The sequence below is a fragment of the Glossina fuscipes genome, unplaced genomic scaffold (genome assembly GCF_014805625.2).
Source record: "Glossina fuscipes isolate IAEA_lab_2018 unplaced genomic scaffold, Yale_Gfus_2 0, whole genome shotgun sequence".
Taxonomy (NCBI): domain Eukaryota; kingdom Metazoa; phylum Arthropoda; class Insecta; order Diptera; family Glossinidae; genus Glossina; species Glossina fuscipes.
Genome location: NW_023998414.1, coordinates 8,007,607 through 8,035,389, shown reverse-complemented (window position 1 = coordinate 8,035,389; position 27,783 = coordinate 8,007,607). Strand labels below are relative to the sequence as shown.

The window sequence follows — 27,783 nt, the reverse complement described above, 5'->3', positions numbered from 1 at the left end:
AGTTTAAAAGTATGTTTTGAATGAATTGATATGTTTGTTATATATATGTATTATTTCATTTTTATTTATTCGCTTCTCTTTTTTTTTGCATTTCGAAAATTAAAATTGAAAACACTTTAATCATTTAAAAATTTGTATTTTTGTTTTTTTTGTTTTTAAGTATTTTTTTCATTAAGAAAATTGAATAAATATTAAACTATTTTATCAATTTTTAAAATTTCGAATTTAAAAAGTCTGCTATTTTTCAATGTTGTTCTTCAATTTTTTTTTTTTGTGTTTTTTTTTTCATTTTTCAGTTTTCGCCAAGGATTTCTTTACCTTATGTTATTAATTTCGAGTTTTTTTTTTATATTGAGAATTAATTAAGTATTTAATCATATGTAAGGGAAACATTTGATTTTGGTGTCGGCAACGGCGATGTAGTGTTCTCCTCCTCTTCGTCGTTATCCTGTGAATCTTCCGGTTCACCCAGAGCGTGTACAAACTCATAGAAGTCAATACGACCGTCACCGTCAACGTCGACTTCTTTAATCATATCTTCAACTAAAAATAGTTAAAAAATAAAATATAAACCATTAAAAAAAATAATTGATAAGTAAAACAAGTAAGAACATTATAGTCGGGCATGGCCGACCACTAAATACCCTACCCCATTTCGTTTAAGACTTGGTATTTGTGCAATGACTTTTCAAAATAAAACGTTAGTTATATGGGAATTAATCAAAAAAGTGGTCAGATCTAGATCATTTTTGATTGGCAAAAGAGATCGGTGTTAAATGTTTCATCAAAATCGCCCAGAAAGCGATTGTGAATCGATAGCTATCAGAACAGATGAATTTATCTCAAGCCTGTTGCAATGTTGTGTACACCCATCTGCGCATATGTAACATACTCTACGACTAACATAAATGACGTCCGGCATAAAAATCAAAATGCCACAAAGAATATCTATAGTAGTATTTTCTTGATAGAATTTAATCTCAAAACCGATTTTTGAATTTTCATTTACCACCGCATTTATCGTTTATATCAAATCACGACTAATTGATGTGCCCGTGCTTTGCATATTATTATCCATTTCCCCAAGTTATTACAATAACAATTTCATAATTCGCTAACAAGAAATGGCACTGCAATGAGCATACTACGATCAGTAAGCTGCTAATGATCGTATGCGTTGTATGGATATCACCAAAAATTTAAATATAATTTGAGTATTGCTGAGTATTGACTATTCCCGAAAAGTATATCTTTTCTTACTTACTATCTTCTTCATCCAGATCTTCGCCTAGACATTGCAGTACTGCTCTTAAATCGGATGCGGTTATATAGCCGCGATTGTGTTTATCAAATACTCGAAAAGCATCACGTAGCTCGCGTTCTTCTTGATCGGCCACTGATAGGCCGGATTTATCTTCATAGGCCATATTCGATAAGATATCAACAAATTCCTCGAAGCTAACATTACCGTCGCCTGTGAAGAAAATTTGCAAATAAAAATATTTCCGATTAAATATTATCGTAATTGCATTAAAGGCAAATATTTTCGCATCGCATTCTAAATACAAAAAAAAAAAAAATTTCTCAATTGGATTGTAGAACAATGTTACTTACCATCAACATCGATTTCTTGCAACATTTCTTGCAACTCTTCGACACGAGCGAACTGACCCAATGAACGCATGACAGTGCCCAACTCCTCTTTCGTAATACAGCCGTCACCATCCTTATCGAATAAGCGGAAAGCTTCACGAAATTCTATACAAACGAAAATATCACATACAAAGGCATGGGGAAAATACTTAAGCACTTGTCGAAGCGTCTCATATTATCATAGAACAAAAGACGAAATTAAAAAAACCGAAAATCAAAATCTAAATAATTTCCCTTATACGACATATGTAAGTGTGCTTAGTTCCTTAAAGATTTGCATAGTATTTTATAGGCGCGCCATACACCCTACTTCGTTTCAATGCATTGTAAGCTAAGCATCGTATCGTCCTTGGGCGTGACATCTATTAGAAATCTTGCAATTCGTCTCAATACTAAATCGATTGTTGTTGCTGATAATCGATTACGCGAATTTCAAGTTTCATAAGCGATGGGCGTAGTTAATTAATAATTTCGAATCTACCAATAGTAGTCTCTTCACTTCTTGCAGTTTGCTCTTGAGTTAACTGCGCAAATTTCATGAATTTCTGGCGCCATGTACAAGACACTTATAGCTCATAAGGTTTTTTTTTTTTTCATGGCTGAATGCGAATTTTCGCGAGTATTGTTCCCTGATTGAGGGGTAGTGTTCAAAAAGGTTAAACAGAGCTGAAAGGAAAATGATACCATGCCGCCATGATGCGATATGGCGATGACTCCTGAAAAGGGGGCAAGAACTTTATTGGCGAGATTTTACGAAAATATATGCAACGCGAACATGCAACGCGAACATGCAACGCGAAAATGCAAACGCGAGGAAGAAAGGATAGAAGGAAGATACAGATAAAGTATGTAGTGAAATTTCGGTTACCTCTCATTTGACCTTTGGATATGATGCGACCAGTAGAACCCTCTTGAGATTCACTGGAAATTGTGCGTTGCTTGGAAAATTGTCGTGTGCGTGCCTTATGTTTACCACCCATCGATCTGCTAGAAATAAAACTAAACTTCTTCTTTTTACGACCTCCACTGACATCGTCATCATCCTCTTCATCGATATCTTCGTCATAATCCTCTAATTCAGGCATCAAATCGTCCTCATCGCTATCTACGGCATATCTTATTTCCACATCATTGTCTTCATTGTCTTCGTCGCCGTTATCACTGGCGTCATAGACAATTTCCTCTGAACAATCCCGAACATAAGTTACCCGGGTATTGGGTATCGGTTTATTGTGATAGTATTGCTGATGCTGTTTAGTTGATTTTGTTGTACTCTCATAACTATTAGCCGACTTTCGTTGATAATTCCGTTGTCTATGTGTGCTTTGATCATCTTTTATGATCATTACTTCGTTACCTTTACTTCTTCGCGATAATCTAGTCTGTTTCGTAGTTGACATCACAGTCTTTTGCCGTTCTAAAACTGAGACCGGCAATTCTACGTCATCCCTGGAAGCAGCAACGGCAGTGTTCTCTTGCATATCTGTGCATTTTGTATGATTCTGTTCTTCCTCGTATTCCTCACGAGCCGATAATTGATTAATATTGTCGCCAAGTTCAGCAATCTCGTCATCACCCGTAACCGAAGTATTTCTGGTCTAAAGCAAATTATGCAATATGCATAAGCAACATGAAAACCAAAAACAAAACAAATGCTTCTAAATTGAGTCTGTGCATAGCTCTATAGCGAAGCGGGGAGAACCTTGCGTGTTATGAGAATGGTGACGTATTCGGAGCAGATACAACAAAACAGATATATATGTAGTGTACGTCAGGGGCGAAATAGATAGGAGAAAGACGTTAGCGAAATCGTATCGCAAGTGATCGCCAAAATGTGATTTCTCGGATTTTGGTTTCATTCTGATCACTTCGTCGAGATTTTCATCGACTGTTGCCAAGTACAGAGTTCAAAGATAAACTTAAAATTTGCGTAATCATTAAGGCATAATTAGAAGGACAAACATGCTTGACGCCCGAATACTGCACAAAATGAGTCGTATGAGGATTTAGTGAAACGCTGCTGCTCCAGCGCCATGTCAACAAACCATTTTGAATGCTGAGAGTTGCTAGAGCTCCAAAATTAATTGCTTACAACGATATCTATCGGAAAATGTCATAGCCAGCGAACGCAGAGCCGCTCCTACTCATCTCTTATAGATGGTGTTCTTTATCTAATCGGATCGTTTAATCGTTTAATCAAATCCATCAGAAATGATTGCAATTTTGAAACAAAAAGGAAATTTCGATGCACCAGACCTAAGGAGTCTCTCTCTTCATCCTATCATAAGTCCCAGATGCTTGCGCAGCGTTTGAAAAAATAAAGTCCTCTCCTTTTTTAGATATTCTTAAGAATCGCTTTAATAACTTTTTTCCGACACTTTCTCAGTATTTTTGATAAACAAATAAACTGAACGGAACGAAATGAAATAAATTGAAAATCGATTTTTCTCTTAACAATATCGATTTCGGGATTCGCTATAGATATATGCATAGATGCGATATTTCTTACCATTAGTTGCCTCAATTCCCGGGCAATGGATGAACCAGCAAAAAAATTATTCACTGCCGAGAATAACCGTTTTCCTTCCAACTTGACGGTATTTTTATAAATACAATCTAGATCTGACAAACTTGATTATATATATATATATATATATATATACAATTAGAGGGATTGAATGAGTTGAAGCTGTGTTCGTGTTCGTAATTTCAAATCCCTATGTTATTCCTTTTTTGTTTTAGTTTAGAAATTGTCATTCTTTTCGTCGTTGACTGTTGCTGTTGTTGTTATTGCTATTGTTAATATTACACTCTTCTTGCATCGCTTACTGCCGCTTGATGGACCGACTGACTGACTGGTGCTGGCCTGATTGACACTGATTTTATTTATATCTATGGCACACTAACCGTAAATCCGTTTACTTATTTCCTCTTTCTCAGATTAAAGTTACGCTCCCCTTAACATTTATTTGTATGGCTTATCAATGAGTATGTGCGTGTATACATTAGAGGCGAGATATCAACTTTAATTTTGAAATATTTCGTTACCTATACCCATGAGAAGGAGAAAAGAGAAATTATTGTTTTCGTTATTAAGTGTTGGTGCGAGCGAAAATAACATTGGAAGAAAGTCCTTCTCTAACCATTACCGAAGGATGAGGACTCGATCAAAACGTTTGCAGTGCCCACCATATACATATATATATATATATGTTTGATCAGCATCAAATACTGAATCGATTTAAGCATGTTCATTTGTCCGTCCGTCCGTCCAATTTCAAACACTCTCTCTCACAATGAAAATTCTGGCGTGAAGATGGACGTATGGAAAACGGGTGAACTTGGTTGAAAAACACTTTTACAGTGCCGCGTAAACTAAGAACAACTCCATCTCTTAAAGGGAAAAAGCATTGGTTTTTCGTTTGCTGCTTACAAACTACAGCACGTTTAGCAAGTGTACAAAAGGAGAAAAGATCCGTCACAGCCTCTGCTTCATTTTCGGTGTGGCGCAATATAATTTTTGTGTGAAAACCGTTATAACGCCTAGAACCAAGCTTCAAGAACCCCGCAAAGTATACACATTCTTAACTAGTGTCAAATTTTCCGTCCATATGTCTATCTGTCCGGCTACTAAACTATGTAGTATCCAAGGTAAGCATTTTCTCGTCCGCATAAATAAACATGACTCCAAACCGAACGAAAGACACGCCTAAAATGCACCAAAAAGTAAGTTTTTTTTTCCCTCGTTGGTCATGCACTACACTAGATCCACGATAAAAATGTCCACTTTTATTTTACAAAAAAAGACCCACACAATAATAAAGAGTATGGAAATTCAGTTCTTTTCCTTTTTTTCTTAATCCTTTTTAAGACAATTGCGACTAATATAAGAAATTCGTTTATGACCGAATATAATTTTCTTACTCGTTTTTAGTTTTCTTTGCACGCAAGGAACAAGATAATATTAGGAAAATCACACAAAAATGTGCAACACATTGATGGTCAGAAAAAGATAGGAAGATGATGGTCGTATGCGATCGATAGCTACGATCAGATATGTCCAAACCGTATTTGAGATTCCAACCCGCAATCACTGGCTTGGTAATCATGAGCCTTATTCGCTCGGTGTCATATAATAAAGACCCCTCTTCCCAATTCTTGGGAAATTGACAAAGGGTAAATAAATCAACAGAAATCTAATATGACAGAGATCTGATATGAATGGGTTATTTTCAAAGAGGTACATATGTAAGCTTAAGCCAACCAGAGGAACCTCAGCCTCAACCTCAACCCGTACATATTAGATTAAACAGGTAGAAATCAAATAAGTGAGAAAATTAAATTCAGTCCGGGCCGAATCTTTTATATTCATCATCGTTTACCCCAAAAAAGGTCAAAAGAAATAAAAAACCAATATTCTCATACCCCATAATATGGAGTGCGCACATTTGATTTGTGCTATTTTCAAAATAAAAGCTTTTATCGTAGAAGCATGTGGGCAGTGTGGGCGTGTTCGTTAAAAAGTTCAAGTCAATTCCAAATTCTTTTACAAATTTGTAGGCGATACCTTTATTTTCGTTAACGGGAGAATGTTAACCGCAAATACTACAAAGGCAGACGAACAGGCGGACACGTATAGGTGCATTCAAGATTTGCAACTGGCCAAGAATTTGTACACTTTATGGGATTTTTGAAGCTTGTTTCTGCGAGTTATTAAGATTTGAAAAGATAATTAAACTTTGATACATTATCACATTGGTTAGGCGTGGTCAATTTTTCCAATTTTTTTGCGCAAATGCTAGAGGGACCGCCCATAGAATATGTTTTCAAATTTTTGTACATTTTTTTTATTTGCTATAGTTTATGGGTAATGAGCAACAAACCAATATTTCATTCCCTTTGAAAAACATAAGTGTTCTCCGTTTATGTGATGTTATGGGCATGTCCTTCGACGAATTTGGTCCCCAAGAACTTCCAATGTCTCTGCCGAATTTGAAGTCGATAGATTCATTTTTGCGGCCAGGGGAATGTTTACAACAGACTTTATACAGACGGATGGACAGTCAGACAGACAGATGAATATGCTTTAATCGATTTAGAATTTGATGCTGATCAAGAATATATACACTTTTTGGGCGGTCTCAGATGCTGCCTTCTGGACGTTGTAAACGTTTTGACAAAATGAATATATTTCTCATCCTTCGATGATGGGTATAAAAACGTCAGATTTTGCGAAACAAAATCGAACATTTCGAAGTCAAATGTAGACCTTGTATTTTCTGAAAACTGAATTGAGATAATTGATTATTATTTTCATTTTTTAGATAGGTAGATATTATTATTATTATTATTATTATTATTAATTTCGCCAGAGAAATAAATTCTAAGACTAAACTCTTAAAAGCACTAACATCTAAGGGTATCGGCTTTTATTAAAAACTCTACCGCACTTGAGATTCGAATCCACGACCATTGACTTGCTAGTCAAGATTCCTCGCCTTCGACTACTCAAGCGGATTAGATAGGTAGATAGATACATGACAATAGAGAGAAATTAGACAACGCAATGATGAAACTTGAAAAAAATAGCTCAATGTCGGATGTTTGACACGAAACGCCGCATTTCAGAAAGCAAAGCGAAGAGCGATTCGCCTCCTTTCCGCATGAACTGCAGAAGAAAATAGAATAGATCTCCGGAATTATATTTCTTATACACTGTAAGCCAATGTACCTCGAATAACTTACAATGTGGATGTGGAATAAATAATTTACCTTTGCGTTTCGCTTTCCGATGCGCTTATTGCGCACAGTCGAGACTGTGAAATTGTTGAATTATCATTGAAATTTAGGTTAAATTAAGAGCGTGTTGCCACACTCTCCGATTTTCTACATTCTTAGGCATTTTAGCTGGTGTTTTGGTGATGAAAAGTGTTGCCAGCCATATTTCAAACATTATTGCGTCGCATGCAATTTTGTGAAAAATGTGAACCGTTTGATGTCATGAAAGAAACGCGTTTCGAGCGAGGAGGATTTGACCTTTAGCCTAGGAAAAAAATTGCCTACTTGTTTATATTGAAGGTTTTTGGTCAAAGTTTATCATGCATGATGCAAACGGTGGTGATCGCCATAAAAATATTTTTTATTTCGATAATTACCAGTAATCTCGTTACAGATCTATCACTGACATTAATGCCATTCATTACTCAAATTTAATTTTTTTTTTTTTTCGACAATTTTCAAAATACATATAAAATGAATTATCACACATATTAAATCAAAGAATAATTAAATTATTATGATAATTAAAAAATATACAACTATATACTGCCGAGAGATGCCTCTAACTCTATTCCTTTTTGTGCAACAAACATTCACACAGCTTAAGAGCAATGTTTTTTGTCCGCTTTTGCTAAAAGCTCATCAGCTAAGCCAACTACTGACCGCAACCACAATTGCGTTTTCTAAAACATTATGAAAAATTTTCACAAAAACAACAATTATTTTAAGCAATAGTTTCGTCACCTATCTGTCGGTTAACCACACATAGAAAATGTTATGTGTGTTTTCCAATTACTCTGAACTCTACCATGGCTGACTATGAATATGCAATTCGGATATGTGTGTTAGCATTATTCTGAAAATAAGCGTAAATCCAGTATACCGGCTTATAACATGTTAGACTAGTTCCCTCTTCTACATTAAATGTATACATGGATGCCTGATTTGCCAAATCGATTAACTCCATAAAGCAAAAAGTTGAGAAAAATGATAAAATGTTATATGTTGTTTTTTAAAATTCTTTTCGAAAAATAAAAGTTTTTCATTTATTGGTGTTAACACTTATTATTAGAGAAATTCATTTTGAATATGTACAGTTAGGAGCTAGTGAAGTACTTTGATATTAAAATTTGGAAAAATTCCAAAAATGCAGTTAATCGATTTGGCAAGTGAAGCGGCCATATATCCATGCTTTATGAATCGCATATATTATACAAATACACGCAACTTACTTGTTATATACAAAGTAACTTTATTTAACAATTTTTCTTATAACATTACATGACAACTATTTTTATGATCGGCTATGTAACAATTATTCTTCTTTCTCGCAACAGTGGGCAAAAGAGCGAGAAATGTATATATAACAATTTATCAGTACATATCTTCTGTCGCATTCGTTTACTGTCTTATATGAACACAATAACAATTTTTTCACCATCCCATACTAATCCCTACTATATGAATGCATGTTATCGGAGGGTGCATTGTACTTTGATATTCTAACTTGTTCAATAAATATGGGGAATTTTTATTTTAATCATGCACGTGCTTCGTGATTATCGATGTAATCCTTGTAAATTTTTTTTTCATTGGATTGAGACAAGAGTCATTAATAGCCGACAGACGCTTAATGTTATTCTGTTTTTTTTTGATTTTGTAAGTGTGCCTTGTAAGTATTGAAAGTTATTTTCAGTTGTTTTTCAAAATGAAAAAAAATTTATCACATCATCAAAGATTTACGAATAGGCGCAAAGACTTAAGATATTAAAAACGCACCATGCCAGGGAGAGTGAAAATATCGATAAACTCACGAATCTTTTACTTAATAGTCGTTGACTAAATACTAGACAGCTTTGTAGAGATACAGTGCGAATATAATTTGAAACGATCCGATTAATTTTTAAAAGAATGTTCATCATGTTCATCGTATTCACATGTTTGTAGAGACGCGTTTGTTTACATGAGCGATAGGGATCTCGAATTGCTAATTATTCATGATAGACGTGAATTTATGGGTAGAAACAAGAAATAGCTCAACGGTAGATTCTCCAATTATCTTATTCTTGTTCACAACGAATTCCTTCCAAAAGAGGCCAAGAGTTCACGAGGAATATTATTTAGGTCATTAGCGTTTTTTACGTAAATGTAACGGAAAACAATTTTATTTTTATTTTTATACTAATATCCACCGATCCACCCAATATCGTATCCATTTGGAATAATTCCGGGAATCTATTTTCTCTTCTATTAGATTCGTCGTTCTAATCGTTTAAATTTGAACGAATAGAAACCTTTAAAGAAAGTTTAACGAGGAGAATGCTTTCAATATTATAGGAGGAAGATGTCCCAACCTCAGAGTTACATATGTTAATGATAATTCTGTATCCTAAATCTAAAAAGGACGCATGTAACTTTAAAATAAAAATTCCCCTTATTTTTTGAACACAATATGATATGAAAATGGAAGAAAAGCACAAAGTCATTCTTACGGTATGGTAAGTGTAGGAGAACTTCATTAATGCGTATATATAAGTTAAACACTAACAGTGCTTAGACACCTCAGGCGTCAACACGTGTGTGTTGCATAGTTGTGATTGAATGAATAAATGATCAAATGACAGAAAAACTTGACTGAACACTCTCACTGCCTTAGAGCGATTGTTAGACGCATATTGACTTCATCCTTTATGCAAATATATCAAAATTGAAATAGTCATTGTCGACATAACTTGTAGGCATAACTTTTTTATATAATACGTATGTATGTTATTCTAATTTCTTAGTCGTCGTGGCTTTCACGAATCGTAAATTATTAACGAAAGCCAAATATTTTTTTAGTATGCATTTCACAATTTTGTTCTTTTTTTTTCTTTTCTTTCTATGACTAATTAAATTTTTTTAGGTAGTAAAATTGCATGGAAATTAAATTAATAATTAAGTTGATAGGCCGCTTAACAGATGGCGTTGCTTGCTTGTTGAGAAAATGTTTCTACTTTGGCAACTTGCGACAAAATTTTAATTACTTTAGGCAAACCTTATGATCTTGTTAAAAGGAAAATCCGGGCATTCTTTTGTAAGATTTTGGAAATTTTGAACAATTTTCGCCTGAGCTGTCAATATAATAACTTTAACGACCTCTGACATTAAAATACGTATCAGATTTTCCCAGTTATGTGATCTAAAAAAAATACAAAAAAAAGAAAAACCGCATACGTAATAATGTTACAACAGATAAGAATATATAATCGGGCAAAGCTGACCTTTAAATACTCTACGCCACATTGTCTAACGCGATTCCTATTTTTATTAGAGAAATCAAAAATTACATCTTGCTTCTATATAAGGGCATATTTTTCATATGCGTATTTATGAAGAAGCGGACCTAAAACGCAACCTACTGTAGTACAAGTTTAATTCTTACATAGAGCGGCATACAAAAATAGGGGTAGATGGTCTAAATTTTGTTTTTTGAGTTCATTTTTGTATGAAATTACTATAGTGTTATGGATCAATTTCGAACACTTGAAATTTGGACTTTTCGCCCTCTACAAAGGATCAATTTTTGTGAAAATCGTTATTACGATAGGATCCTAAAAATAGGCCGAGATTAAATTACTATAATAAATATTATAATGTTTGACGATGAAAATTATACCTCTTTGTCGTGCGAACTTCAGTTTTCGTCATATGAGGACATTCAAAAATTATCACCGGCGGTCCAAAGTCTTCATTCCAATTCAGAATGCCGAAACACTACTACTTAGGCACTTTTGTCGAGAAATTTTCAAAAATTATAATTTTTTTTCCACGTAACGGCTTTTCAGAATAGAGCCTTATGTGGGGAGTAGTCGAAAAACTAGACTGAACCGAACCATTTTCAACAGGGTTCGTCCTTAGGCCAAAACACGTTAGTGTATTAAAATTCATCGAAACATTTCTAAAAATTGTAAGTTAAACACAAAAATATATGGGCAGGCATCAGATGGACGGACGGACGGACGGACAGACAAGCTTAGACCGATTCAGAAAATGATTCTGAATGAACTGATATCAACAGATCTCAAATCCTTATGGATTTTACAATCATCCGCAGAAACTTAATATACCCTTTAGTACAAACGGTGTAGGGCACTGAGTGATAAAGGGAAAATGTTGAAAATGTTGCTTCAATATCAAGTCAAAATTGTAACTGTAAATAATAAGTCTTTCTGTGACAACTCACTACATAAAGGTAAGTAAATATTGCAATTTGTTTTAGGTCGCGTAAGTGGTTAGAACACTTTTCTAAAGGCAGTCAAAAAACACGTCAGACATAACTTAACAAGTGTTAATTAAGCGAATATCATTACCGTCACTGTTCATAATTATTTCTCTGTTCGTTTCTCACGTTCCTTTCTTGCCTTCCTCTCACGTTTGCGTTTTCTTTGTGCATTTTCTACTGCCTTAGCTGTAGGTGTTAATCCAATTAAACACAAGTTTGTTATGGATTTACTTAAATCTTCTTTAAGCACCTGTGCACTTCAGTTCAACAAAGAAGACAACAAAAAAGGAAAAAAAGGACATGTTCAAGGTCATGTAGGACTGAGTCCTGGATACCAATAATCCATTAGAAATATAGCATCTATGCATGACTCCATTTCGATTTATTGCATTTATCGGCTAATATTAAACTTCGTCTTATGCCTTGTCTTTGTGGCCCACGATCTCTGTGATTATCGAATGTGCGATTGATTGAAATATGTCTCCAAATCTCCAAAAATGTAAATCGAGGTTATATGTCCTGTCTGCAGTCGTAAATGCATATTAACATCGATTAAACGTTTATTTAAAGCAATCGCTTGGATCAATTAATGCCTGTAGCAACGCAACGCTACTCGGATCTGACTTAAACCAGTTGATTATGTAATATACGCATTATACTCAGTCTCTATATTCGTAACACGAATGACTGAGAGGAGCCGTGATCGTCAAAGTAAAAGTCTTTGCACGAACACTACTTCCGACCCTTGCGCGACACTGCTTGCTGTACAGTGTATGTTAAGCGTATGCGGACGGTTGTTATCCCCGGAATGACTTGAGATAGACCCGACTTTTATTATACCACAATTTCGAAGATTATACAAGGCTTCAGAAACATTTTCTAAATCGATCTGAGTTTGTCTGTCCGTTTGTTAGAATGGCTTAGTAATATTATTTCGGTATTGTAAAGTGGCGTGAATCAGTTTGGGTCAGATTTAGCAATTTTTTGGACCAGGTACATATATTTTTTGAAATTCAACCCATATAAGATTTCTGATGAAATATAAGGCTTTTTATGCCAAAAAGGTCTCATTTATAATGTCTCATGATAAAAATTTGTCCTCAGTACGTCAACCGCAGATGATTTGGGCCCCATTGATCTATCTATCTTATCTATTTTTTAGACCGCACCTTACATGGCGGCTCTCATGAAAATCAATCCTTCTATGGCGACAAAAGTCTAATCTGTGATATGTTATAACGGAAGCATGCTATACTTGGACGACAATGACGTTCGAGTATCCGCCGATATAAGTGCTTTTATGGAAATTGCATACATTTAGATATGTATAATGTGTGACTAAGCGAAGTGATGTAGGGTATCTAATGATTCGTCTTGCTTGACTATAGCATTCTTACCTGTTCTTGATTTATGAAACTTTAATTTCAAAAATTTAATTTAAAATTTTTCAACTAAAAATTTTTGTTCTTCACTTTTCTTCGCTCGACTGTTATGCTATGCTATTGTATTTGAATTTCATATCTAAATAAATAATAAGTAAATCAAAAATATTATTAAAATATCTCACATTATTCATGACTACATTTATATGCATATGTTGTGTGAATTTCTTTTGCATATTTTATCGGCATATGAGTTATCATAAATAATTTATGATTCACACATAAGTCGCACACAAGTCGCTCTAAAAGCATAAAATAAAAAAAACGAATCTTTATATGCATCAAACTAAAGTTTCGTTCTTCCTCTTTAACATGTTAAGTTTTTCTATTCTTTATACAATCTTCAATTCTTGAAAATTTATAAAACAATAAAGAAGAAGAATAAGAAGCATTTTTTTGTTCTCCTTCTATGCCAAGGTTCATAATTACGAATGCACCGTCGCATGTATGCAAGATATACATGCTGCACGGAGATTAGCATTATTGTTATACCCGTAATTGCATCCAAAAAGATACACTCATCGATACTCGTACGTGTAATACATATTTACATATATATATGAATTGTTGCATTTCATGTAACGACTGTTCCAAGCGGCACTGTGCATTTGACGTTCGCGATAACTGAGAGCAGAGAGCGTTGGCATCGAGACGCTTCATTTCCGTTTACTACGGCCGAGCTTCTATTCTACGTGTCAAGATTACATTATTACATTTGCCTCGAAATCGATATCGAATATCTTCTCTTCTCTATCCTGGCTTCGAAGTCATGATTCACCAGCAAGTTCACCAAGTGCTGCCATAATGTCACCAAATGATCTCAAAAAATGCAAAAAGAAAATTCTTTATCGAACGCTCGTCTATTATCGATTCGAGGCCTATTTGGAAGGAAGGATTAAGTTGTCGCTTTTACCGTAGCCATAAGTATATCAAGTGAAGCATACACAAAAAGAATATACCGAACAGTTTATTAACAAAGCTTAAACAATTCTAAAATAAGTTTTGCATTCGTTTAAAAGAAGAAGAAGAAGAAGAAGAACATTTTAATTTGTGAATAAAAATAATATGAAATCTTTTTATTTCATTGACATTTTGAAAAACGAAAATTTGCTTTTTCTAAGCAAGAAGAGAAGAACGAAGACACAGTGAAGACAAGTCGCTGATGTTTTACTTTAGTTAGTTATGATAGTTCAAATTAATGAAAAATAACTATATTATCACAAACACACCACAATTCTATCTAGCCTTGATGGGTTCTTTTTTTTTTTACTTTTTCTTGAGATTAAAATTAAAAACAAACAAAAATATATCTTGAACACTACCCCCTAACTCTGGCTAATAAAAAGAAGAAAAGAACAAATTTATAAAGAGATTTATGGGCAGAGTCGTGTTTATGCATATACATATATGATAACGTGTAGGTTGATATTGGCTACATGTTAAAGATAAGTTCTTATACCCAATCATCATCACTTGTAGTATAGGATCTGTTAAGTTTATGCCAACGTATGTAATACGCAGAAGAACTTAAAATACCGATCAATTAAGAATATGTATGATTCTATGCGTGTGTGTCTATCTGTCCGTTTGTCCATCTGATATAAATTTGTGTTCCCGCCACAGCTTGCAATTTTCGAGATATTTTAATGACGTGTTTTGGCCCCAAAGACTAACGCCAAGTCCACTTTTTCGACTGCTCCGCATATAACATTCTATTTTGAAAAGTCGATATATGGAGAATATTGCAAACTTTCAAAACTAATAATATTTCGGCATTCTAAATTGATGTGAAAACTTTGAATGGGCTCGGGCGATTGTTTGAACCCCCCTTAAACTCCCTATCCTATATAAGGATTTTCATGAAAATTGACTTTTTATAGGGCAGAAAATCGACATTTTAATATTTTGGACCACGTACGCCTGTTTGTGTATCCTACCTTATATAAGCATTTTCCCCAAAAAAATGTCATCTTTTTTTTGTTTGTTTGAGCAGAAATGTCCAAGTTGCATGATGTTGTATCGAAAATTAACCCGTAATAGTAATTTGTTATAAAACTTAACTGTGCTATGCTGTTTTGGGACCCCTTGTACACAACCATTCTTATAAAAAGTAAGCCTTTATTTGCATGGGGGTGTAATTTTTGATACACAATTCTATAATAGTAAGAGTAAGAGGGTGTAATTTTTGGCGTGATATAGGATATTTAAAAGTCGCCGTAGTCGCCGACTTGAATATTTTCACTTGTTATTCTTATATGTTATTATATTATTTTTCTTTAATTTCCTTCAAACGTAATCATGGACGTCAAAGTGCAGCATTTTTCGTTATTGCAGCAATAACAGACAGAAGAAGACAGGAGAGAGAGAGACTACATCTAAATTGTGTATAAAATCTCCGATGTAAATTTTTGAACATTACAACGCTTGCACAACCTTACAAAGCAACATGTACAGGCATCCCTCGTATATACCTCACCGTAAGCTTGGCCGATTTCATATGAATAGTGTACAACTAAAGAATATGTCAGTCTTTTATCTTTTGATAATAGAAAAACCCACCAAATTTTTGCTTAGCGAAACAAAGTTGTGTTCAGTTCCAATATTTTTGCCAAATCCGAAGTTGACGATTTAAACTTTGTGACCAGAAGAACATCAACAGCATATATCTCAACACGCATACGGAATGTAGTTAGGCCACTTCAGAACTTGACGCTGTGAAATTTCCTTTTGGATATTGCGAACGTAATGACAAACTATGCTATGCTTCGGCGTTACGAATAAAAATACCTGATTACATGAAAATTGTGAAATTTCTTTGAAAAGATAATTTATCAGAAGTAATCAAAGCAAACAAAGATTTTCAATGCCTGTCATGGGAAAAAAAACTTATAAACAATTCAATTGGATTTAGTTTAAAATCCAGCTCGTAAGCGAAAGGAAGATATTAATATTTTATGAAAAGGTTAAGCCTTTTAGCGTAAAATCATCCTAAACACCTAGAAGCGAATATAGAGTAACATACAAAATCGATCTCGTATTGCGAATTGACGGTGGATTGACCAAAATTGTAGCCAAAAAAAATTCCTTCGCTTACAACAATTGAAGGACAGAAGCAGTGTATTCACGAAATTTGATAAGAAAACTCGATAGAAAGAGCTTAATGGTTGAAAAGAACTTCCTATAAATTACTCTTGTAAAAATATCCCTTAAGCCTTTGAGAGTTAATTTCTTAGCGAAGTTACGAATTACTTGGACGATGTCGAACGCATCAGCAGCAACTACTATTTCGTGTTCTATATGCTTGGAAGATTTTAATAAAACGGATACGATTTACTGCACCACCTGTGGCCACTTATTTCATCTGAATTGTATTCATGATTGCCTGCTCAGGTCTCCTGATTGTCCCGAATGCCGCGAGAAGATTGTGGAGATATATAAACTATATCTAAATTTCACCGAGAATGAAGGCGAGAAGCATGCGATGAATGAAATACAATCTAAACTGCGAATCAGTGAAAGCAAAGCAGAGTATTTAAGCGACAAGTTAAGTGAGACTCAAAGAAATATTTTGCAATTGCAAGAACAATATACCATAGCTGACGTAGAAATTAACAAGCTAAAAGATGAGCTTTCTATTTGCGAAGATGGTAGGAAGAATTTCATGGCTTTACAAGGTCAATACACTGAAGTCGAAAACAAAATGAGAAGTTTGAGGAAAAGAAACAAATACCTATGCTTGCAAGTCGCAGCAAAATCCAAAAAACTTCAACAAAAGATTCGAATAAATTCTGCACTCAAGAGAAAGTTTCAAAAAAACAAGATAAAATATTTAAAAAAAGCATAAATTTATATATATTTTATATTTATATATATATTTGGTATAACAAGCAAATTTATTTGTCCTAATTTTGACTATAAAGTCATAATTGTTAAGTAAGTAAATTCGTCATAAGCATTTTCATAAAAAAATAGCTCAAAATACCACTTGTGGTACAACATGCGGACTTATGTAAGACCCAAACGGGCTTAAGATAAATCCGCATTTTATTCTATCTGCCGATTCAAATTTGTGTTTTGCGACGTGTTTTGGCCAAATGACAATCGCTATTGAAAATGATTCGAATCGGGCCAGTTTTTCAACCATTTCCCATATAACGATTTATGTTCACAAGCCTAACTGCAAGTTGGTGTAAAGAATTTATTTATTATATATAGTCGTAAATTCTAAAATTTTCTCCATGAAAGAGTATATATATATATATGTATATCTATATATACTTGAAGAAAACAGTTTCGATATAACACGGTCCACACTGCCTTGATTCAATATTATATCTTAGTTTAAATAAATAAATAAAACCGATTTGCATATTCGTTTCAATACAGCGCGATACGAATTAGTTGTGTTTTACGAGGGACACCTGTTTACATAGATAGGGGAGAGATTAGTTAAATTACAAAATTTATCCTTAACAATAGGAAGAAAATACTAAATAGTTTTGTGCTAAGATTTCAGTGAATGCATCCTGATGTACTTTTCAAGTTTTCGTTTCTTTAATTTATTTATTTATTTTGTTTTTATTTTTTTTGTTTTTTTTTGAACGAACTATTTCAATTAAAACCATAAATGGTAATTACATTTATTTAGCAATCTCGGATTTATTTTGATAGGAAATTCAAATGAACTCGATTTAATTGAAAAGGCCAGAGAGAAAGTTCATAAAAAGGCAATGCTACCCGAATCCAAGGATAAGCAAAAAAAATTTTATTTCGTTTGAAGAATCTTTAAAATTGAGTATCTTAAAGCAATATAAACACAACTGAGGAGATTGAATCGATTGATCGGTTCGTCGGATATTTTTTTGATACGCATTATGGTTAGATTTTTAGTTACGTCAATAACACTGACAAGAATTTACCACGGACTGTAAAATATCTATATATAAGGGACTGTAAAATGTATGCGTTTATATATGTATATTTGCTAATATATATATATATATATATATATATATATTACTCTAGACGAAAAGTAATAAGTTTGTACTCGATGTGTATATTTGTTTGCTAAGTTGGTATGATTGTTATGAACAGTTGATACACATTTCGCGACACGCGCCATATTGGGTTAATAAAAGCTGTTTGTTTTTTGTGTTTGTTTAAACAACATTGTTGTGAACGATTCTTGAAATGGGAAAATCTGTATCAAATTTTCGTCGAAAAATGAAATAAATTAAAAAGGTTACAAAAAGATATAAGTCATTTAGTGAGGATGAGGAGAATGATGTGGATAATGTGGTAGTCGAAAACGGATCTCGTTCAGGAAGACCTTTAACCTCAACTACTGATGAAAACATTAGCAAAAGCGAAGCGCATGTACCTGTCAGCCAAAGATTATAACAATTTTGGAAAACGATTTGCAATTGTCTTCCGTCTTGTTCCAAATTTGCTTGAAAAACAACGTTATTTTCAAGTGTCAAAAGAAGGTGTTCATGGTCGTTCGCGTCGCCTTGAAGTCTTTGTAACGTTTGCAAAAATATTTATCCAATACAGTCGCATCATCAAAGTCCTTCTATATGATGAGCTGAAAAGTTCCGCAGCCGAATATTCATTCTGCATACAAAAATTGAATGCGAACACTTTCCTCGAAATAGCGTAAGCAGTTAAGTCACTTTTGTTTGTTTACAAAAACACATATAAATCTGCTATGACTGAATATATGATACTCTGTCAAAACCAGTACCAGAGAATGAACAGAAGGAATTATTCCATAATTGCCTAATACTCACGAAGCTTTGATGAACAATACACAATTACCACACATTATATGCTTTTTTAATTAAATCTTCTAAAGCAAATGTAATTTAAGAACCGCTTCTCTTTTTGGGTATGACAATCGCTTTAAGCAAGTAAAACAAGGATAGATCTAAAATTACATTTTTTAAATTATTGCCTCTTTTTTTCTCTCAACGCTACAGCTCGAAAAATTTTCTCCAGTTATATCTTATTTCATACATTCTGTGCTCAGTTGTGTTGCAAAACAGATTAGTTTTAGATGGCTGTCAAGCCATTCTACGAGATTAATGCTGACATTACGAACGTAGTATTACGTTTACAAAGAATTTCACAACTATTTTCATATATTTTTAAAGAGAATTCTTGTAATAACTAATATTAAGAAAACCAATATTTGGGAACATATATCAAATTCTTTTTTTACACGATAGATACCGTCAAAGCAGAAATATCGTTTAAACATATGATAAATTTTGAAGATATATTCGACGACTTGAAAAAATTATGCAAATTTGAAAAAACTGTAAACATTTTTTTAAAAAACCGTGCAAAAAAAGTAATAGCGAAATACGTATATATAGAACAAAAAGAATTCATTTTTGTTACAAAAAAAAATTTTAATTCAAATTGTTTGTTGCATTGCATCAACTGAAGACTTTACTACAAAATAAACGCTGCAAAACGAAATGTCGTTTTTAGGTAGAAGTACAACGAGTTAATCAACAAACAATTTAACTAAGCCGTTAAAAGAGTCAAAAAACATTTGCATTAAAATAACAACTTTTTTCGAATGCGTGATAGAAAAAGAATTTTCAGGTAAAAAAATGTCTTTCTCTTATCGAATCGTGTTATTTGAAAAAAGGGTAAAAAAAAAGTTGGGTATTGAAATCAACAAGAAAATTATTTTATTTGGTTTGAGAAAAAATCTGACACGAATATTTAAAAATTAGCCGCCATTAAGTAAAATTGTTGCATGCGATATATTTCTCTTTAAATTTCACGCTCAATGAGTTAAGCCCTTTGATTGTCTCATGTTATTGTCTCGTTAAGGAACACAAAAAAAAAGAAAATTTTGCAAATTTCATTTATGCGTTATTCCTCTCCACTACAGCTATTCATCACTTCCAATACTTAGTTCTAAGATGTATGCAAGACATTTGAACAATCGATAAAAAGATTAACGTTTAGTGATTAGATTTATATGTTTTCGTTTCCCAATTATTTCTTATATAAGGCACTTTCAATATCGACACTAACGAAAATCTTCCCTTTAGAGTGCATGCAAAAAAGGCCCAGTGTTGAATCTTCAACTGTTTGAATCGATTCCACCTTTATAAACTGTATCCCATGTTGTGCATTTAAAAATTAACGGAAAACACAACTCACTCCTCTCGTCTTTGCTTTCGGTCAATAATAAATTTCATTAATTATACTAAACTGCCTATGATGCTGGATATTATAATACGAATTAGAGAGATACTCATAGCGTATGAGCTACTTATGAATAGGATTAGCACACACGCACACGCAAATATCACAAATGCATACAAAAAAAAAAAAACACTGATTCTACGAGAGAGCAACATAGGCGCATGAATATAAAGCAATAATTCACTTTATGAATAAAAGAAAATACTCATACGCTCCATTATATCTACTTGCGATGATTATTGGCTTAGCTATTGAAAATTAATAAATGTTCGAATGCTATTAAATAAATGAATAAATATCTCGATAGAAATACGTGTGAGAGAAGAGAATAAAATAAAAAATTGAAATTAATAAATTTATCAAAGGGATATAAAGCAAACAAAAAATCACATACATTAAAAATTTTAATAAAATAAATTAAAGAGAGAAATTATATTCGATGTAGATCGAAACTTTTGTTTCATTTTTTTCTTTCTTGAATAGATTGTAAGTAAAAGAAATAAAAACACTATATTACCATTAAATACCCTACAGCACTTCGCTTAATACAGTTATTCGCATAATGATTTTTTAAAATAAGGCGATCCAAACCATTTCCAATAGGGTTTTTGACGGTCGTGGCTTTGGATCATCCATTTTACGCACTAAACTGACATCAATTATTTCAATTCCAGATCATCGTGCACACGATAGGCAATCCGCCTCGAATGTATTAACAACACATTCTCCGTTTTTTCTGCGATTATCCTAATAAAAACTTTTACATTTTGTATACTTTTATTAGTAAACTACTTCTACTAGAAATAGCAAATCACGCATCAGATTCGCCTTCCTCTTCCACTTCCTGCAACTAATATTTGTACCATTTGCACCAACTACGTTCAGGCAAAGTTGGAGTATAACTCTCATGTGTGAGCGGAAGACTTCAAATGTTGCTTGAAGACGCCCGAACGCATGCAGCGAAGGATTCAGATGCTTACGTGGGCGGCGAAAGCATCTTCAAAACTCTTGGTACCTTTTAACATCGGTGTAGTGGGGGCTATAAGGGCTTGTGAGTACGCAAGTGTTCTACAGAGATAAAAAAGGCTTATCTATTAATTAAGACCTTTTGCAAGGCTTTGGCAGCGTTCTCACCCACTTATCCTGGAATCGTCTGCATATCGCGTATCGCCTGCATCACGACTCGTCATTATTTAGTTACAATGCCCTAGCAGGTCTCTTTCCCGCCATGCTTGATGCTTCCCCTTTCGAAACAGACGTACACGAGCCCTACTCTGCCCTTCCGTCCATCCTTTTTAGCTGCAATCCTTCCTGACCACTAGCGTGCCTGCGCATACAGATGACATCTGGTTGGTCTGGCTGGTCATATACAAAAAAAACAAAAAAAAATTTCCTGGGAACGTTTGTAGCATTTGTAAATCCTTGTACCATCACTAAGGTTCTATTTAATATTTTCATTGGTCTCTCTTATTGCAAAAACTTCAACGAATTCTCTAAGAAAAACCTTCGAAAACTTTAAAATCTCTCACGTACAAAGTTTTTATGGGGGACGCTTGTATCTTTGTAGCCTACTTTAATATAAATAATAAACATTAAATTGTAAAACTGTAAGAGGTAGAAAAAATGAAAATTAAAAAAAGAAAACTCAATAGCATTTTTTATTGCGGTATTCGGCCACATTGTATTCCTCCGCATATCTGCCATTTCCTATAATAAAACCATTATGCAAAAGTGTTTAAAACAATTTGTGTTAAATTGGCGTAAAGTGAAAGAACGCGAGAAGTATCAATTCAATTAACATATTTATATACAACGATAAAAAAAAAAACAGGTAGAACTAAGTGAAACGCTTATATTCGCTTTTGGTCGAATTTTGGATACCCATCAATTCCAGCCATCATATGCAAAATTTAATATAAATTTTTTTAATTTTCAGCTTTTAGAATGGAAATCAAATGAATATTTACTTAAGGGCCGTAAGTTAAGAAAAATGGTAGTGTATCTACGGCTCCTCGGTAGTGAAAATCCCACTTATGCTATTGACAGTTGCTTGCCTGATCAGAGGAGCAGCAAACATTTGCAGTAGCTTACGGTACGTGTCGCTATAATAAATTTGTGCAAACTTATGCATCACTGAGAAGGACCGGCCTTTATTATATCGATCGATTAAAAGTCGCTTTCTGCATCAATTTACGCTTGTCTGTCTGCCTGTCTGTCCGTCTCTCCGCGTTATTTGATGAAATTTTTTCCACCCAAGGGCTAACGCTTCATTCGAAATCATTCGAATCGGACAACTTTTTCCTATATCTTTTTCCTATATAACACACTAGTTTGAAAGGTCGCCATATGAATAACTGTACTAAGTGAAGTAGAGCTTACACCACCATTATATAATGATGGACCACCGTATTTGCCTACAATATTGTTGCTTGTTTTTTGCTTTAATTTTTGTCATTTTACATTATAAAGCGTATGACAAACCACGCTTCTACGGAAGCGGAAAGGGATAATTCAATGCAGTTAAAACCACGATACTTTGACGCGTTCATCAATGAATAATTCTCAATAATGCAATAATTTTTTCATTACACATGCAACAATATCCATATTAAGTGAAGAGATATTATTACGTAAAAGTCAAGAAACATCTCTTTCGTCCATCAATCATTTGATCAATGGGAAAAGTACTACTTGCATCGAAATATTTACGTGCATCTTATCCTATATCCGCTATATGGCAATAAACCATTTGTCTTACTCGACTAAAGTGATTATGAGTGTAACAGCTCATCAATGTATATAAAACGCATACATTTCATTAAGTGAATGAATACCTAGTGCGTTCTTACATCGTTTTATGTGAAAGTAACAGTTACAAACACTTCTCGAACAAACAGAAAAGCATATCTCATGTTGTATATGTATGTGTTCAATAGATTTGACGTCATTAAGGGTCTTCATATGCAACAATAAAAAATTGATTTTATCTGTATTACTTTCAGCATGTCCGTAAATTGCAGCTAAGCCAAGAATGATTGAGTGTTTCCGCTAAATTTCGCCTCTTAACCATACTTAAGTTATACTTAAATCTTACTCAGGTCACTTTTAGGAAATGAGAAAAAAAAAAGGAAATAAACGCATATGGATATACGGATATACTTTGAGCTAAGCCAAGAATGATTGAGTGTTCTCGCTAAACTTCGCCTCTCAGCCTTACTTAAGTTTCACTTAAACTTCACTTAAGTCACTTTCAGCAAATGAGAAAAAAAAGGAAATAAACGCATATGGATACGGATATGCTTTGAGCTAAGCCAAGTATGATTGAACGTTTCCGCTGAATTTCGCCTCTTAACCATACTTAAGTTTCACTTAAACTTTACTTAAGTCACTTTCAGCAATGAGATTCAAAAAAAAAAAAAAAACTCATACGGACACTGATATACTTTGAGCTATTATTTTGCACTGTTTCTTCCTAGCGTTACGAATTATAATTAAATTTCATAAGCGTTATGTAACACTTCGGTGAATACTTTCTAAAAATGTCGATAAATGGTCTTTCAACGTTTACTAAGGGCGAATGAACGGTATCCAACGTCCATCATTATTCACTACTTTTTCCAACCTTTCTGACAGCATTTCAAAAAAATTGGTAAAAATACCTTCTAAAAGCAGAATTTGAATATGTTTAGCTTATTTGAACGGTATTTTTCCAAGTCCAACTATATCTTAATCCTAACTAATTAACAGAGATATGTTAAGGGAGATGGTAGATGACTTTGTTAGTTAAATAAAGTTTTTGCCCAATTTTTTGTCGCAATTGGATCGATTATTATTGATAGCAATCCTACGTAACGATGTCATATGAGATTGGAACAAACCATAATACACGGCGCATAGCCGACCCTCCGAAATGTGGCCGTCATATATATTCAGCTTTATCGTCTGTCGATCTTACTACTTCTACTCTTCTACTCTGCCACATGACTATTTGGACTTTGAATATCGTAATGCTTTCACTATTTATCGTCTATAAAAACTTGGCAGCACCGTTCCTCAAATTAAGCAGGAGCAGTACATATTCCCGTTTGTTTCCAACAAAACGTGATATTTTTGCCCGAAACAAATTGAATAATGCTTATACGGAATTAGTAAATGCTATGTTATTAATAGATGACCAAACTTACAACAACGCGTTTCTGGTGAGATCATGTTTTCTCAAACGATGGAAACTCATATGTACTCTATACGCAAGAAATGTGAGAAGAGGAGGCAAAATCGAGTTAAACAAGTGTTTTAACTTCATTCTTATAATCGTCACGTCATAGATACAATCGGTTCATTAACAAAAATCTGAAATCTGAAAAATATTTTCTTAATATTATATAAAAGATTTTGCACTCAATTTAGAAAACATCATAGCCCAAGTCATCATTTTTGTTTCGTCCCGATAACACTTATAACAATACATTTATGATTACATATAACATGTTACGATTATATATATTTATATATATTGTAGATTTGAAAAAAAAAGAGAAAGAAAAAATCAAAACAATTATCTGCTTAACTAAATAAACTTTCTTTCATTCATTCATTTTTTTTTTTTTTTTTTTTTTTTTTTTTTCTTTTTTTTTTTGGAAAGAAGTAAGTAAGTAACGGTTATTGAAAGATTCGATTTTAACCATACACACGCACCTAAATGAAATTTCTTTCCAATTAATCGATGCCAGTGCTAACCTTAACTTCATTTAATGTATGATTTTTATTGAATGTGAAAAGTCATTTACACACAAGCACTATTAATAATGTATGATGTTTCATTATTATTCACTCTTCATTCTTCATTCTAATGTTCGAACATTCGACATTCAACGTAATATCATAAAATCATAAGTGTGGACTGAGTGGCAGGCGATAAGTGTAATTGCTAAAAAATGATGATGAAAGTAGTGAGTGATCTTTGTTACGATAACATCGGAATAGTTTCACTTATCTAAATTTCAAATATCATTTAATCATATCGCATCAAAAGTATTGTTTTATAAGTATATATATATATATATATATATATATAGTATATATAGTATATAAATCTAAATTTTAAATATCATTTACTTATATATATATGTATATATATATATATATATATATATATTACTTTTTTTGTCTTTTCCTGGGGTAAACAGTGATGGGTATAAAAGATTCGGTCCTGACCGAATTTAATTTTCTTACTTGTTTTTATTTCATAAAATGCTTTGCACCTTCTAGCCCTAGAATATGTGGGAAAAATTTCTTTACCCGCAAAAAATTAATTTCCTTAAGCATAGTCACTGAGATTGCTGTGCGTAATTTCAATAATGGTTGGAGGAGGAATACTTAACTTAAACTTTGGAAGGGCTGTTTAATGGCCCTGGTATCGCCTGGTATTAATCGTTAAAAAAAGAAACTAAAATTTATTATAATAAGAAAACATGTCCATAACATATTCTAAAACTTGAAACGCCTTTATCGCCCCGAAGTACAAGTTTTCAAAATCACTCGTAATAACGGAACAGCAAAGACACTCAATTTCAATATTACCAAGATGGAAGCTAGTATAAAAGCACAGGGTGAGACAATAGAACTGAGCAGCATCGCTTTAGGTATTATGAGTAGGCCACTGCAACAGACCTATCACATCTCGTTCAAAAGCCGGACTCGATATGCTATCGTCATTGAGTAATAGATAAACGTCATCCGCATGCTAAAATGGCCTCAAACGTAAATTCATTGATTATCAGCATGTACGGCTAGGAATAGATGATTGAACTTAGCTTCCTCAAGGTCCACAAAATTGCGATCTATCACGAAGTAATAAGTCTACAGATCGCATTTGGAAAATTGAATTGATCGCCAAGCTTCCTATTCAAAGTCGCATATAGGATCGAGAGATATCAAAACACATAGATTGCCAATATTAATATTTGTAGCCTGATGAAATCAGTAAGACAAGGCAACAATGACGTACGAATACTCGAACCTCGACGAAAGGCATATTTAGATCCATAGATTCGCGGCCTAATAGATTGGAAAATTTCATTGTTCAACGACTTACGATAGAATAACTTCGGAAGTATAGAAATCGGTCAAGACTATATATGCCTTTTCGATTTAAATTAATTTAAAGCCGATCAAAGAAACCAAAGACTTTACTCTACGGTTTTTGTTTTTCAATATTATCCGGGAATTTACAAAGCGACCAGTTAGAGCATAGTCATCATACTCACCAGACATATATAGTCTGCTAGAAGTTGCCAGGTTTATCTATTCTTCAACGTAAGCAGAGTCCAATGAAGCAGTGTCCCTTATCAGCATTTCAGAGGCTATATAAAGAAACGCTTCAGGAATGTGGTAAATAAATAGGAAATCAACTGACTTAACAAATATGTACAGATATCGCGTAATTCATTTCCCCATTAAATGGGATTTCTGCATAGAAATTGCAGAAGAAATGGACAGAAGCAGATACAATCGATTGAAATAGTTTTCCTTACTGAAAGTACATTCTATCATTTTTCAATTCACTTCAGTTCAGTGAGCCCGCACTTAGTTTGTGGTTATTCTGCAGGATTTTACTTATGAAAATATAGTTTATTTATTCGTTTTTTTGTTTTTTTTTCTTATGTACATTTATTTACTTTATTCTGCATAGAGAAGAAAACTTGTTACACGCACTACTGTAAGATGAAGGCGATTTATTTACTTTGGTTTTTTTCCATAATCTATATACAACGCATACAAGGAAGCTTCAGAGACCTTATAAACTATATATATATATATATATATACATAAATCATGATCAGTGTGAAATTGTGAGTTAATTTAGCCACGTATGTCTGTCTGTCTGTCTGTCTGTCTGTATGTGCGATATTTGTTTTTGGTAATCTCCTGGTTTTGGTCCTCCTCCTCAAAAGTGAAGACATCAATTTCAAATTTGATAGAAATATTAATAGTCTTTGCATGCAGGTTAGTATTGAAAATGAACCAAATTGGTCAGAGCAGAAGCGCGGAATGGAGCGTAAACTGAACGTAACTCTGTTTTTCTGAACAAAAAATTGTTGAGTTTCTGCTAATTACTCAAAAATTATAAAAACTTGAAAGGCTCACCCAAGGCTTCCCACATTTACTGTACAAGCAAAAATGGAAAAACTCGGCCAGGCTCACACAAAAGTTGCAAATTATTTTGTACATTCCGCAAATGCAGATATATTATCGGCCTGAAAATGCGTTAATTCCAAAATAAATATGGTGGACACCGCCACCTGGTGTAATAATTTTTTCTTAATAACACCGGCTAAGAAACCCACTCGGAAATAAAATAAAAGAACTCGGAGTGTAGAAGGCGACCAGGTGAGTGCGTTATATCTAAATTAATTATCT

General features: G+C 33.5%; 1 protein-coding gene across 2 annotated transcripts in view; it reads right to left on the bottom strand.

Moving 5' to 3' along the window:
* Positions 1-276: 276 nt before the first annotated feature.
* LOC119640914 (acidic leucine-rich nuclear phosphoprotein 32-related protein 1) overlaps positions 277-27,783 on the bottom strand; it is a 30,027-nt gene continuing 2,520 nt past the window's right edge. For both annotated transcript variants that reach the window (XM_038039259.1, XM_038039269.1), the window contains exons 2-6: positions 4,163-4,701; positions 2,522-3,251; positions 1,615-1,758; positions 1,265-1,474; positions 277-543 (exon numbers count right to left, since the gene is read on the bottom strand). In XM_038039259.1, the coding sequence (XP_037895187.1) occupies positions 371-543; positions 1,265-1,474; positions 1,615-1,758; positions 2,522-3,251; positions 4,163-4,165 (1,260 nt within the window). In that variant the 5' untranslated portion in view covers positions 4,166-4,701 and the 3' untranslated portion in view covers positions 277-370. The remainder of the gene's footprint in view (positions 544-1,264; positions 1,475-1,614; positions 1,759-2,521; positions 3,252-4,162; positions 4,702-27,783) is intronic.